This window comes from Macrotis lagotis, chromosome 3 (genome assembly GCF_037893015.1).
Source record: "Macrotis lagotis isolate mMagLag1 chromosome 3, bilby.v1.9.chrom.fasta, whole genome shotgun sequence".
Lineage (NCBI taxonomy): Eukaryota > Metazoa > Chordata > Mammalia > Peramelemorphia > Peramelidae > Macrotis > Macrotis lagotis.
This window is the reverse complement of record NC_133660.1, coordinates 170,639,533-170,654,295: the sequence shown is the minus strand read 5'-3', so window position 1 is coordinate 170,654,295 and position 14,763 is coordinate 170,639,533. Positions and strand designations below refer to the sequence as shown.

General features: G+C 36.4%; 1 protein-coding gene across 4 annotated transcripts in view; it reads right to left on the bottom strand.

The window, feature by feature from the left end:
• LOC141517957 (glucosamine-6-phosphate deaminase 2) overlaps window positions 1–13,044 on the bottom strand; it is a 30,099-nt gene extending 17,055 nt beyond the window's left edge. Inside the window, exons 1-5 of one of the 4 annotated variants that reach the window (XM_074229512.1) lie at window positions 12,942–13,044; window positions 11,803–11,964; window positions 7,876–7,977; window positions 5,895–6,077; window positions 1,256–1,440 (exon numbers count right to left, since the gene is read on the bottom strand). In XM_074229512.1, coding sequence (XP_074085613.1) covers window positions 1,256–1,440; window positions 5,895–6,077; window positions 7,876–7,977; window positions 11,803–11,926 — 594 coding nt within the window. In that variant the 5' untranslated portion in view covers window positions 11,927–11,964; window positions 12,942–13,044. Of the gene's footprint in view, window positions 1–1,255; window positions 1,441–5,894; window positions 6,078–7,875; window positions 7,978–11,802; window positions 11,965–12,492; window positions 12,666–12,941 lie in introns of those variants that run through there. The other 3 variants (XM_074229513.1, XM_074229514.1, XM_074229515.1) reach the window with 3 other exon arrangements.
• Between the last annotated feature and the right edge of the window lie 1,719 nt (window positions 13,045–14,763).

The following is a 14,763-nucleotide window of genomic DNA, read 5'->3' as shown; positions in this document are numbered from 1 at the left end:
GTTTTTTCAGCACATTTGGCAATGAAGGGACAGGCAGAATTATGATGAAAAATGTGTAGCAGGATCAGGTATGGTTCTGATAGGACAGGGGAAACCTAAACAAATAAAATTAAGTAGAATAAAGTTGAGAAGTAAAAGAAAGAAGATCCTGGAGAAAAAAATAAGGATGACTGAAGAACTTAACATCCATGGGGAGCTGAAATGGATGAGATTAAATGCACAAGTGGATGGGTTTGCCTAGGCAAGGTAGGAAAATCCCTTTATTCTCTGAAAGGAAAAATGAAGAAAAGGGTAAATAATGACTGACAATTTTTAAGTGTCTAAGAGGAAAGAAAAGAAGACCTACATCAGAATCTTTTTTAATCTCAATAACCTAAGTTAAAATATTTACTAAGAAAACAGGGGATGGAGATGGGGAACATGAAGAGAGACATTTTAAATATTTGCTGTGGAGAATAAGGTAGGGAAAAGAAGCTAGATGGAAAATGAATAAAGTTCTGAGCTTGGAGTCAGGAAAACTTCAGTTGAGACCTTGTATCAGACCCCTACTATATAACCTAGGGTAAATCACTTATGTCAACTTTGAAAAGATAACACTGATTTGAATCTACTCATTATTCATCATATTACTTTTCTACAAAGTTGAAAAACTACTAAGGTTGTCACAGTTTTACTGCCACTTCCTTGTGACTTTTATTATTAAAGGTTACTACCTTTCTAGGTGACAGGAGAGTTCTAGGGCTCCATTTGATCTATCTGTCAGTAACTGAGAGTTAACTAAACTTTTTGTTTTGTCATATTCAGACACAAATGATGAAGCCACAGCTAGTCTGTAGCAGCTGAAAAGGATGCAGGTACAATCAAAAATGCTATATTATTCAAAGACTGTGACTTCTTAAAGAAATTTTAAAAATTCACTCCTAACTGGTAGGAAATAAGAGACAGTTAAGGATAAAGGAAATCTACAAAAGTATAAAGAACTATGCTCCTTTTCTGCTGATGACTGTTCTACCAAAAAAAAGACCTTTCAGAAAGAATGTACACTAAATCTCTTATTATCCTGAGGATCCCAAATACTAATTGATTAGCATTCTATTTCTGCCATCACTGTTCAGTATAACACTGGCTAAAATCAAAACCATTTTAGATCAAAATATAAGCATAAGGGTTAAACAAAAATTTATCACTCAACACCAGAACAACAAAAGGTATATATGAGAAAAAACAAATACCAAAAAAGCATCTGAATTCTTACTTCTCTAGCATCCATCACTGTTCCCACACCAACTGTTAAAGCCATAGTTGGCACTTTCGATAAATCTCCATCAAAATATTTAGCATTTGCCAAAATGGTATCCATTGCTAGAGTTTTTAATCTTGTCCTTGAGACTAAACTGGATCCTGGTTCATTGAAAGCGATGTGACCATCTGGACCAATGCCTTTCAAAAGAAGCATACAATACACATGTTTATTCATAAAACTAGTTTTAAGAGGAAATAGTAAATACAAATTTATCATTTTCTTATTTCCCAAAGGTATTGGTTTCTGGAAAACTCTGAAATTAAAATTGAAGCATTAAAATCATTTAACTTCTGTAAGATGAATCATATTAAATTCAACTCTATTGAGTTCATAATCTGTGCCTTGCACAATACTGGGAATTTCATCAAAAGAAGTAAATGGATTTGACTAGAAGTACAGAAGTTTGGGTTTTGTTACCAGAACTTCTGATTGAGCAACCTACAAAACCTTACACTACTGCATATTTTAGTTTCTTAATCTGTTAAATGAATACAAGAAACTAGAATCATCTCTAAAATTCCCATCAGTGCAAAATGTATCATTCATTGGAAATGTGTTCAGAAAGCACCTATTAGTGATTTTTTTCTTAATCTAAACTTGTTGAATTGATGGAATATACTTCTTATTATGGAAATTCTTACCATATTTATAAAATAAAAATATTTTTGTAACATGAATAACTAGTCACAAATTTCCTTATTCCTACAAGTATACATTTTCAAATGAAAAATAACATGATTACATGGTTTCTATTAACTCCAACTTTTCAAAGAACAGAAGCAATAAAAAATAATCTCTAAATGACTAAAGTATGTGTCATAAAACCTATGTTCCTTTTTGGCAGAAAAGCCCTTCAGAGTTTTAGTGACTCATATTTAAACACTAAATATCAAAAGGTTTGATTCAATTGAATCAATAAGTTGATTCCATAACCAAATGCAAAGAAAATCAATGAATAAGGAAGAATAACTCCTAGATAGGTAAATTTAAGGGGCATGAAAAGTGAGGAATAGAAAGAATAAAAAGAAAGGAAATGAAGACACAAGCAATACAGAAGAAAAAGAAAGGATTAGACTTGTGATACCCAATTTGGTACAATGGGAAGAAATTGCTAGGGGATACAAATAAACTTGATGTAAGGAACTCTCATAACAATTGGAATTATCTACAGATAGTGAGTTCTCCTTCATTGGAGGTCTTTCAGGAAAAAGATAAGGGACACTTGTTGGATACATCTAAAGAAAATCTTTGAGTTATCTATGGGTTGGCTTCTGGATGTCCCTGTAAATCTGCAAACCCAAAATATTTTTAGTTGAAGTATCCACCTCATATTCCTGAAAGGGATGTCCTGTGTTCCAAGAACATAACAATAACATATCAATAATGATTATACTGAATCATTCAGGGAAAAACATCAACAATATAAAAGATAAAATTTTTCAAGAAAGCTGAAGGTGTTTTCAAAATATATTTTAGAAAGCATTTAAATTCAGAAATTGAAAATGGTGTGGTTCAGCAAAAAGATCATGTGTCTAAATGAGAAAGTCTTCTTAAAGTCCCAAATTCATTACTTCTTAGTTCTGTGACATTGAGGAGACCTCAACCTTTTTGAACTGCAATTCTCCAGTCTTCAAGCTAAGGGATAAACCCTTCCCTGACAATTTAAACAGACAAAAAAAACTAGCATCCAAAACATTAAGTAGACTTCAGTTGTCAGGAAAATTTACTCATACAAAATATCTAGTTTTCCAATAAGGCATTATTATACTGTCTTCATGTCAGTCACACTTTTGCCCCAATTATCAGCAAGAAAAGTTCACACTGATATACAGCATTTTAAAATTTTTAAAGAGTTATTTTATTTTTGACAACCTTTGAGTTGGAAAATATAAAAAAAAATCCCATTTTATAAAATAAGTAAAGTAAATATATGTCTCTCTGGAGTCCAGCTAATCAACAAGCATTATTAAACATGGGATACTGGATACTCAGGTCAAAAAGATAAACAACTTGTTTTAAAGTTCTTAGATACACATAAAGAAAAGCAAAAATATATACAAAAGAAATAAAAAGAAATTTCAGGGTAGGAAATTTGGAAGAAATCAGGAATTCATAGGTAGTAATTGAGATGAACTGGGGAAGGGTTCTGGAAATTCTCCTATACCCTATGTTAGGGATATGGTAGATCAATGTTGTTTCTATAAGGAACACCAATAGGCAAATATGGTTAGAATGCAAAGTGTGGGCTATCTACTAAATCTGGGAAGGTAGATTGGAACCAGATGTGTGAAGGGTTTTAAATGTTAAAGAGGTTTCATTTTTTTTGTCCTAAAAATAATAGGGAGCAATGGATCTTTATGAGCAGGGAAGGGACAAGGTTAAACATGAGTTTTAGGATTGTAATTTTATCAACCATGTGAAGGACAGAATGAAGAGGGAAAGATCTTGTGACAGGAAGAACCTTAGAAGGCAATTAGAAAAGTTTCAGTAAAAGTGATGAAGGCCCAAACTAAGGTTCTAGCTGTAAATGTGTAGAGGGGAGAAGACTCAAAAAGATATAGAAATGGGGGCGGCTAGGTGGTGCAGTGGTTGAAGCACTGGCCCTGGAGTCAGAAGTACCTGATTTCAGATCTGGCCTCAGACACTTAATAATTGCCTGGCTGTGTGGCCTTGGGCAAGCTACTTAACCCTATTGCCTTGCAAAAAACTAGAGGCTGAGGGAAGTGAAATATCAAAAATAACTCCAATCTGGGTACTGGAATAATGATCATTTTCTAAGTAGAAACAGGTCTTTTGGATCTCAAGTCCAATACTCTTTCAACTGCATCTTTCAACTGCATCATACTATCTGCTCATCGATTTTCTCATCCAATCTCTGTTCATCTCTGATACAAATTGTTTTTTTCTAATCTGGAAAATTTTCTAAATTTTTACAGGCAAGTTTGATACCTAATAAATCAGTACTTTAAACTTTCCCCTGCCATAATTCTTGATTTCTTTAACCAATCATTTCAGGATTACTTCACTGTTATGCAACATGGCCCTTAGCAACTGGAAAATGAAAAGATAAAACTCTGCAGAGAATGCAATGCAATTCCCCACATCAAATTTGCTATAAGGTCCCTCAAATAGAAAAAAAGAACTTAGAAAAAGAATGACATATTTTCACTTATGGTTATGTTTTACTCAAATTATATATACCTCTTGTTACCATTATAGGAATTCTAATCAATGGTTGAGGCAAACTATTTTTTTAAAATTTTTTTATCGGGCAGCTAGGTGGCGCAGTGGATAGAGCACTGGCCTTGGAGTCAGGAGTACCTGAGTTCAAATCCGGCCTCAGACACTTAATAATTACCTAGCTGTGTGGCCTTGGGCAAGCCACTTAACCCCATTGCCCTGCAAAAACTAAAATTTTTTTTTTATCATATCATGCCATATTTATAATACACCATATGGCAGCTAGATGATGTTTATCCTTTGTCCTCAAAGAAGACTATGACATCAGGTGGGTAATGCCATGACATGAATTGGATTTGGGTGAGGGGGTGTTGTGTTATCACTGACCTCCAAAGTAAGTCCTTCTTAAGATACTTTTCTAGGAACTAACTACCAAAAATTTAATACAAAGTCATAAGACAGTAAAATAGATAGGTACTGCTGACTCCAGGGTCAGTGCTCTATTCACTGTGCCACCTAGCAGCCCCCTAGCTAAGAGGTTTTTAAAAACTTTTTAATAACATACTCCTCCTTTGGAGCACAGACCCTGGAGTCAGCAGTACCTGAGTTCAAATCTCACCTTGAGACATTTATTAATTACCTAGCTGTGTGGCCTTGGGCAAGCCACTTAACCCCAACTGCCTTACAAAATCCTTAAAAAAAAAAAAAAAAAAGTAAAACAAAATATACTCCTCCTCCTTTGGAAATCTGAAGAAACCTCTGGGCTCCTTTGTAGAATCTTTCTACATGTTTAAATAAAATATCTAAGATTACAAAGGAAATCAATTATACTAAAGTAGTTTTAAAAACAAATCTATAGACCACCACAGGTTGAGAACTTTTATCTCAAGCACATGGGCTAGGAGATGAGTAGCACCCTTCCTCTTCTCTTCCTCCTTTCCCTCTCCTGTGTGGTTATCACAATACTATAGGTATAATATTTGATGAGAGTACTGCGCTATCATATAGTGGAAAAAACATTGGATTTGGAGTCAAAGGACTTGAGTTCAAAACCCACTTCTCCCATTTAGAAACTATTTCTACCTCAAAATCTCAGGGACTTGTCCCTAACTAGAAAAACCAGTTAACAACTGCTTACAATTAGTGGTGTGTACTGGAACCAGTTCTTACTAGCTTATGAGAGTTAAATGTTAAAATTTTCTGGAAGAGCATAGGAATACTGCAGATTAAATTTAAAAATATATATAATGTATTACTCTGAATCTAATCTTCATTAAATTGTTTTGGTTATAGTAAATTTCTGGAATCCATTTGTTGCAAAAGGAATGGGTATTAACCAAACTATACAGTTTTAAATTAAAAAAAAAAGTTCCCTGTTAGAATACAGCTAAGGGTAAAGAGTTTTACATACCTCCAACAAAAAGATCAATTCCTCCAGCCTCTTCTATTTTCTTTTCAAATGCATCACATTCTGCCTGTAGGTCTGAAGCATTTCCATCAAGGATGTGAGCATTATTAGGATCTATGTCAATATGCTTAAAGAAGTTATTCCACATATATGAATGGTAGCTCTCAGGATGATTTCTGGGAAGTCCTAAAGTTAATAAAGTCAATTTGATAACTTTTAAAATTAGGGATTAAACTATTTCCAGAATCTCAGAAACAATCTGAATACCATACTTCTAATTCTATGGTCTGCTTTAGCACTACAAGAATGAAACCTGAAAAACATCTTTAAAAAACATTGCCTTACTATATCACTCTTAAGTTTAGTCATGTTTTGTTATTGAAAAGCACAAAACATAAATAAAGATAACTGGCTCAGATGTTTTCAGTTTCAGAACAAGATGTTTCACAGGCTATTGTAGGTTTCTTGTCTTCTTTACATAAATATATATCATTTGGACATCTTAAATTAAAAAACTTTTGATACCTTATATTCATATGCTGAAATGTCTTTAATAAGGCATATACATATGGTCATTAGTTCTTATCAGTTTCCTGAACAAAGAGACAACATTTATTCAGAATCTCATCCTTACTCTTTTCAATTAGCTTCTGATTCTTCTGGAAGATTTTCTCTACCCAACTCTAAACTAAAGCAAATCAAAGATCCCAAAATTATACAGTTGAAAGGGACATGAGAAGTCATATAAGGCAGCTAGGTGGTGAAATAGATAGAATGCCAGGCCTGGAGTCAGGAAGACCTGAGTTCAAATCCAGCCTCAGACACTTACTAGCTGTGAGACCCTAGGTAAGTCACTTAACTTCTGTTTGCCTCAGTTTCCTCATCTGTAAAATGGGAATGAAGATAGCACCTTCTTCCTAGGATTTTTGAGGATAAAATGAGATAATTGTAAAGCGCTTAACATAGTGTCTGGCATACAGTAAGCATTTACATAAATGCTAATTAATATTATTAATATTATCATCTGGTAAAACTGGAACCAAAATCACGAGTCTGTTTATAATACTCCTAACAATGCCCTCACAGCCATTATTTGCAGAACTCCGATATAGGATATTCACTATTCATTTAAGTAGCCATTCCATTCGTGGACCACTCTAATCCCAGAATTATGTAATAACTAAAATCTCTCCTCATAATTCCTACCACCAAGGATCAAGAAGAAATGCCTTTTTTCACCTGATAATCCTTCAATTATTTAAAGACACTGACAATGTCACCCAAGTTTTCTCCAAGATCTTTAGTTTCTTTAACTATCCATACCAGATAATTTCCTCTATACATATTCCTGGTTATTATTAGCTGTTTTCAAATGGGGCACTCAAAATTCAATACTAAATGAGCTTTGATGAAAGTGGAAAAAAAACTCAAAGCTATTACTTCTTTTTCTTTGGACATGGCTTCAATTAATGTAATGTAAAAATCACATTTGCTTTCTTGGCTGCCACATCACCCTGCTGACTCATACTGAAATCTATTAAAATCCCTAATTTTTATCGTGAACTTTCTAGCCATATATTTTGCATCCTGTAATTACGGAATTGGAATTTTTAGCCAAAGTTAATTAGTTTCAATCAACCTCTCTAGTATGCCTGATTGTTTTGGGTCACAATTCTATTAACTATTAACTATCATCCACAAAATTTAACAATATGCTAGGTAAATTACTCCAAAGATATCTGGAACACTTAATACAAATTCCAAGAAACCTAGAAGCTCATGAGCAACTGAAGGTTGTATATTCCCATCAAAACAGAAGGTTCAAGACCATACATATATACAGTATAACAATATAAAATTATGGGTTTTTTTTTTTTACCTGAACTCCAAAGAGCATCTGTTGATAACAGAAAACAAGCTACTCACAAAATATGGGTAATTCTAGGAATATTTTTAAGTATCACTGAAAATGTAGCTTACCTACCTACATATTCATCCATATTAAAGGTCTTTACATATTTGAAGGAAAGGTCTCCATTCTTGTGATATTCTATTAATTTTTTATAGCATCCCAATGGTGTACTTCCTGGAAAAACAAAACTTTATTTTTTAGCAGAAGTATAAAAAACAACAGCCCCATCCTAATTCCTGGACTTCAGTTCTAGGGTGAATAGAAAAATCTGTCCTATCAGGGCAAGCAGCTGAAAATAGTTAAAGAGGTAGAAAAAATTCAAAGCCTTTTTTTTGTATTTTGGGAAAACTTTAAGAAAGGAGCCAAATGACAGAACTATAGGTAGTCAAATAACTTGATTTCAAGTTCACACACACAGACCCCATTTGTGTGACATTTATGAAATGTGGATGGTTTTTTACTACTTTCTTCACTGCTGTTATGAGGAATACACTTTGTATACCCTAAAGCATTATACAGAAATGTGTTTTCTTCATAACAAGTGATGCACCAATTTGAATACCATAAATAAATCCTACAAAAATAATCAACAATGGAAAGCAGGAAGGTCAAGATAAGAAAAAGAAAATAACAGGCTTTCATAACATTAGATACATTATGTAGTACTGAACCAAATTTCAACTTTACTTTAAAAAATAATAAAATAAAATTTAAAAAACTATTCAGTCATTTTAATTGTGTCGAATTCTTCATGATCCATTTGGGGTTTCCTTGGAAAAAATACTAGAGTGGTTTGCTATTTCCTTCTCCAGATCATTTTACAGATGAGAAAACTAAGGCACAGTTAAGTAACTTGCCCAAGGTCACACATCTACTAAGTGTCTGATTTGAACTTTGAAGATGACTCTTCCTGATTCCATTCCATTTTGCCATTCAGTCCCCAAACTTAAAAATACAAATTGCCAAAATCAATTTTATTCCACCTCTCCTCTATTGCCACCCCACCCCATTCTGTGATCTAACTTAAGGATACTAAGTATAAAATCTGTCTCTTCCAACTTAAGGAATTAAGATGACATATAGTATCTATTCATAGAAAACTGGAAATTGTGGTTTAAAAAATGAACTACGATATAAGGTTATGCAGCTTATTCCAGTTTTCCTTTCTTGTTACACAACAGATTATTTAATTTGCCTTTTTTTTTTTAAACTTTCCTTACTTTAAAAATGAGTTTGCTAGGCTTCGAGTCAGGAAGACCTAAATTCAAATTCTGAATCTAATATTTACTTATGTAACCCTGGACAAATCACTTAACCCATGTGCTTTAGGTACTTTGCTCTAAATTAAAGATGTAGTTCTAGGGAAAGTGAAAAAAGGGAAGTGATTACCAAGTATAGGAAAATTCACTTTCTTGTTAACACTTCCTAATAGTGCCTTAAGACAGAAAGCCAATTAAAATGCTTATGGTAAAAAAAAGAAAAAATGTAAATTCATTAACCATTTTGCATTTTTCTATTCAATAGTCACCTTATCAAGAATAGAGCTTGAGGGGTGGCTAGGTGGTGCAGTGGATAGAGCATCAGCCATGGAGTCTAGAGTACCTGAGTTCAAATCTGGCCTCAGAAACTTAATTACCTAGCTGTTTGGCTTGGACAAGCCACTTAACCCCATTCGCCTTGAAAAAAACCTAAAAAATAAAATAAAACAAAACAAAAAAGAATTGAGACTGAATATTCTTTCAGGGGAAAAGATGGACATTCAGTGAAATAGGGGACTTTCAAACTTTCCTGTTGAAAGGACCAGAGATGAACAGAAAGTTTGATCTTCAAGTACAGGATTCCAGGTGGAGCATTGAGAGGTTAGACTAGAAGGGCAAATTATGAGGGATTTAATGATGCTGAACTACTTGTATTACTGCATGGGAAGAAAATACTGATAACCCATATAAACCTCCTCATATTAGAGAATTTAGAAGATATATATATATATATATATACACACACACAAGTATAGACAAGGCACAAGAAGGAGTTGAATATGAAGGCATAATATATTATAAAGATGAGAGTTACTGGGAGAAAAAGGAATGTATGGTGAGAAAGAGAAAGAAGTAGAATGAGCTACAATATTTCACATAAAAGAGGCAAAAAAAATTTTTTTGCAATGGGGTCCAAGGGGGGAAGGTGAGAAGGAATGAGTTAGCCTTCATTCTCATCAGAAGTGGCTCAGAGGAAAATAACATACACACTCAATAGGGTATAAAAATCTACCTTACCCTAGAGGAAAAAAGGAGAGAAAAGGGATGGGAGAAAGGGGTTAGTGGGAAGGGAGGGGGGTGTGGTCAGAGGGGATGGGGTGGAGGTTATAGAAAAGAGGGAAAATTGCAGTAGAGGGTGGTCAGACATACACTTTTGAGGGACAGGGTGAAAGGAGAGAAAGAGAAAGAATAGAATAAATGGAGGTGGGGAGGAATAGGATGGAGGGAAACACATCTAGCAATAGCAACCCTGGTAAAAAATACTGAATCAACTTCTCTGATGGATTAATGATAAAGAATGTGATCCATCCCAAAGACAGAGTAGATGGTATCTGAATATAGACTGAACCAAACAGTTTTTTTTCCTCTTGCCATACATTTTATTTTTCTTCAAGTTTCTCTATCTTTGTGGGAGAAGGGGAGATTATGTTTATTTTTAAAACAAAACTATCGTAATAATATGAAAAAATAAATAAAAAGCCTAAAGAATAGAGACTGAATGTGTACTTATGTCTACTGGAGATCCCCAGTATTTCAGTAACATGATTAGGCTGAAGTAGCTACGGTTCTGTCCTGAAAAAAGTTCTTTGCTGCAAGTATTTAGTGTGAGATAATTGTCATCATTCTCTTCAAGAAAGGGGGGAAAGAGAAGTGAAGAAAGAGAAAATGACTGAAAGAAAATACAAGAAGTAATAATTTTCACTTAGGTATTATTCTCAAGTTTGCATTATAATTTTATATATATTTTCTAACATGGTTATGTTTCTAATATGAAAATTCTGTGAGCTAAGTCCTTTTAGATGTTATTATCTTTAGGTTACAAAGCTAAATTTGAGAGGTTAAATAATAATAGAACTGTATCACAGGGCTGTTAATGAAGACAAAATGAAGTATTGTATGTGTGGATAAAGCACTATATAATCAGAGGAACAATGTAATGGAAAAGATAACTGAACTAGGAGACAAAAGACCAAGGTTCTAGTCCCAGCTTTCTACTAATTACTTGGGCAATCTTTTGGGCCTCTTACTTAGTCTGCAACATGAGAGAATTAAACTAGATTACCTCTAAAGTTTCTCCAAGTTCTAAAACTCAGTAGTTATTGTTGTTAAACAGCCTTCTAGTAGTCACTGCATGCTTCAAAAATCTATCCAGAATGGCATGATATCTTAATTCTTTCACTCTGATGCTCTTCAATCTGCTCAACACTTCATGACCACATTTGGGATTTTCTTGGCAAAGACACTAGAGTGGTTTGTCATTTCCTTCTCCAGGTCATTTTACAATGGGGAAACTGAGGAAAACTGGGTTAAGTGACTTGTCCAGAGTCACAAAGCTAGTAAGCATCTTAAGTTTTCCTTATTTCAAGTCAGGCACTATATTCATAGAGACAACTAGCTGCTCAAATTCTTTCACCACTTCTCATTCATCAGTGTAACCTTCTGAAGCCCAAACTGGAAAAAAGTAGGAGAAATGAAAAGAATTAACAACCCCCCCCAAAAAAATAAACAAAAAGAAAATGATACAATCACTACCCAAGACAGAACAGTCTAATAACATTTTAATGAGCTCAATGCACCCATTTCTTCCTTTAGATTTTTGTATCTCAGGTATGTATGTTTTTTTCATTCTATTGAAGTATAAGCAGTAAATCATGTAATACCTATAAAGAAATAGAGCCATAAGAACAAATAACATTTTCACAAAGCTTTAGTTTTTAATTTGGAAAAATTAGTTTATTACCTGTTGGCAAGCCCAGGGTAAAATATCTGTCCTGTCCTGGTTTGAACTGGATAATTCGATTACAGATGTATTTGGCTGCCCATTCACTAGCCAAGTCATAATTATCAAGAATTACAAGTCTCATTCTGGTGATAAACAGCTCCTAGAACAAGGACTTCAAACCTGGAAAAATTCCACGTAGAGCACTTTAAAGTAGTTAACAGATACAAGTTGTGCTAATTATCCCAGAGAGAATGTTACTTTTAATAGACACGAACATCCTAGTTCTAACTAAATTCAAGTATCTTAAATACATACTTTCTCCCTAAAGAGAAAACAAATTCACCGAAGCATGTTAACAAATCAGCTTTTAAGATTTGATGAAGAAGCTTCGTCAGGTCACTTTTTTTTTTAGGTTTTTGCAAGGCTAAGTGGCTTGCCCAAGGCCACACAGCTGAGGTTAATGATTGTTCGGCTACCCCTGACTCCAGGCCAGCCCCCTTTTGTAAAAAGAATCCGCAATGATGCGTACTCCCTCGTTGCTGGTTTGGAACATTGAATAGGACAGATGATTTTTAAAGTGAATCACAAATAACGACTAAATATTTCAATTCAATCTAGTTTTAAAAAAGGTACTAATAAGAGCAACAGGAATAGGCTCTGGTGTTCTAATTCAAATACATAAGACAATTAAAACCCAAGGTCAGTTACCAGGATCAGCAAGGACTCAAAAATTCACCCGTCCCTTGGCTTCGGACAACAAAAGCAGAATCAACTGGACCGAATAGTCTGCTGGGCTCACATTAAGGTGATTAAACTGTTAGTTAGGGTAAAAAAGGAAGATTGCGGAGCCTCCTCCTTCCCGCCCCATCCTCGGTGAATGCCCCAGGATCAGGCCCCTTCCGGAGCCCCAGCAAGCTTGGGGAGACGATCCTCTCACTCTGTCATCCGGCGGGTGCCGGCTTCCCTCGGCAGGTGTGGTCTCCCCCGGGGCGGAGCGCGGCGGGCGCTTTCCCAGCCTGCCCCTTCCGGGGCCTCGCGGGGCGCCCGGGCCACAGCCGGGAGGCGCCCGAGCCGGGAGAGCACAGGCAGCCGGGGAAGAGGGCGCAGGCGCCGGGGTCCCGCTCCCGCCCCCGCCCCCGTCCCCGCACAGGACTCACCGCGGGCCCGGCTTCCGGGGAGGCCCGCGCCGGAACCTGCCTGTCACTCCGAGGCCGGGCAGCGGCGAGCGGCGAGAGCGGGGCCGGAACCCCGGGGACCCGGATGGAGAGCGCGGCGGCAGGAAGGGACGGCGGGGCAGAGCGCCGAGGGATGCTCCGCGCATGCGCCCCGCCCTTTAGGGCTGCAGGGATGAGGATGGGAGCAGCCAATCACGTCCGGCTCCAGGCCCAGCTCGGCTTTGGAGCGTCCTAGAGACCCGCGTTCCCAAAGGCTGGGTGGGTCTCTGCACTCAACCTTGCAGAAAGACGTAGGGTATAATGATTTATTTATTTTTGTTGTTTGTCTTTTTTTTGCAAGGCAAATGGGGTGAAGTGCCTTGCCCAAGGCCACACAGCTAGGTAATTATTAAGTGTCTGAGGCCGGATTTGAACCCGGGTACTCCTGACTCCAGGGCCGGTGCACCTAGCTGCCCCAGGGTATGATTTATATAAGACTTTAAGTGCTTACGTGTTGAAGGATGTCACACAGATAGGGAGGATGGGGGTTAGGGGTCAGGGGTCAGGCTTTGACCTCAAGTCTCACTAAAATGCATTCATTTGGAGGCAAAGTGAAGCGGGGATAAGGAAGATAGAATGTTGTAATAGCAAGATTTGACAGAGGAGGAAGAGATTTATCTGTATCTTGAAATAGAAAGTGGTAAAGAAGTCATAAATTGGGGCGGCTAGATGGCGCAGTGGATAGAGCACCGGCCCTGGAGTCAGGAGTACCCGGGTTCAAATCCGGTCTCAGACACTTAATAATTACCTAGCTGTGTGGCCTTGGGCGAGCCACTTCACCCCATTTGCCTTGCAGGAAAAAAAAAAAGAAATAAGGGGCGGCTAATGGATAGAGCACTGGTCCTGGAGCCAGGAATACCCGAGTTCAAATCCGACCTCAGACACTTAATAATTACCTAGCTGTAGCTGTGTGGCCTTGGGCAAGCCACTTAACCCCACTGCCTTGCAAAAAAAAAAAAAGGTAATAAATTATGTCATGTCATTCCTTGTAATGGAGCCATCTGAACCAAAGGAAAAAAAAATAAAACAGGATAGACTGCTAAGCAGAATTTCAGCTGAGGGCTAGCAAGAGACTCTGAAGAGCAAGCTGATCCGGTCAGAGATGGGCTTGGAAAGAAGGGATTGATTATTGCCAGGTTGCAGAGAACTTTAGGATGAAGTTTTGAACTGTGTCAGAACATAGTAAAGGGGGATGAAAAAATGTGTATATATTGTACACAAAACTCATTGTTGGCCAGATTTTTGAATTGATATGTTCACTCTAAAGAGTAATTGGGCAGCAGCTAGGTAGTGCAGTGGATTAGAGCACCAGCCCTGAAGTCAGGAGTACCTAAGTTCAAATCCAACCTCAGACACTTAATAATTACCAAGCTGTGTGGCCTTGGGCAACCCACTTTTGCCTTGCAAAAAACTTAAATAAATGAATGAATAAATAAATAAATAAATAATTGGGATTTATGTAAACTAAGTGACTAAAATATCCAAAAGCTTTTACTCAGAAGTATAACTACAAGGGTATGCTCTAAGGAAATTATTGACAAAAAGAAGGGCTCCAACATATAATAAATATTTACAGATGTACTTTTTGAAGTAGTAAATAAGTGGAAACAAAGCAGATGATCATCAATAGGCAAATGACTAAAAATTACAGTACATGAATGTAATGAAATATTGTTGAAAAGACAAGCATGGTAAAAAGACAAGTATGTGGAGAAATGCAAGTGAAGGATGCAGAATCAAGAAAATTAAATTGGACAGTAGCAAT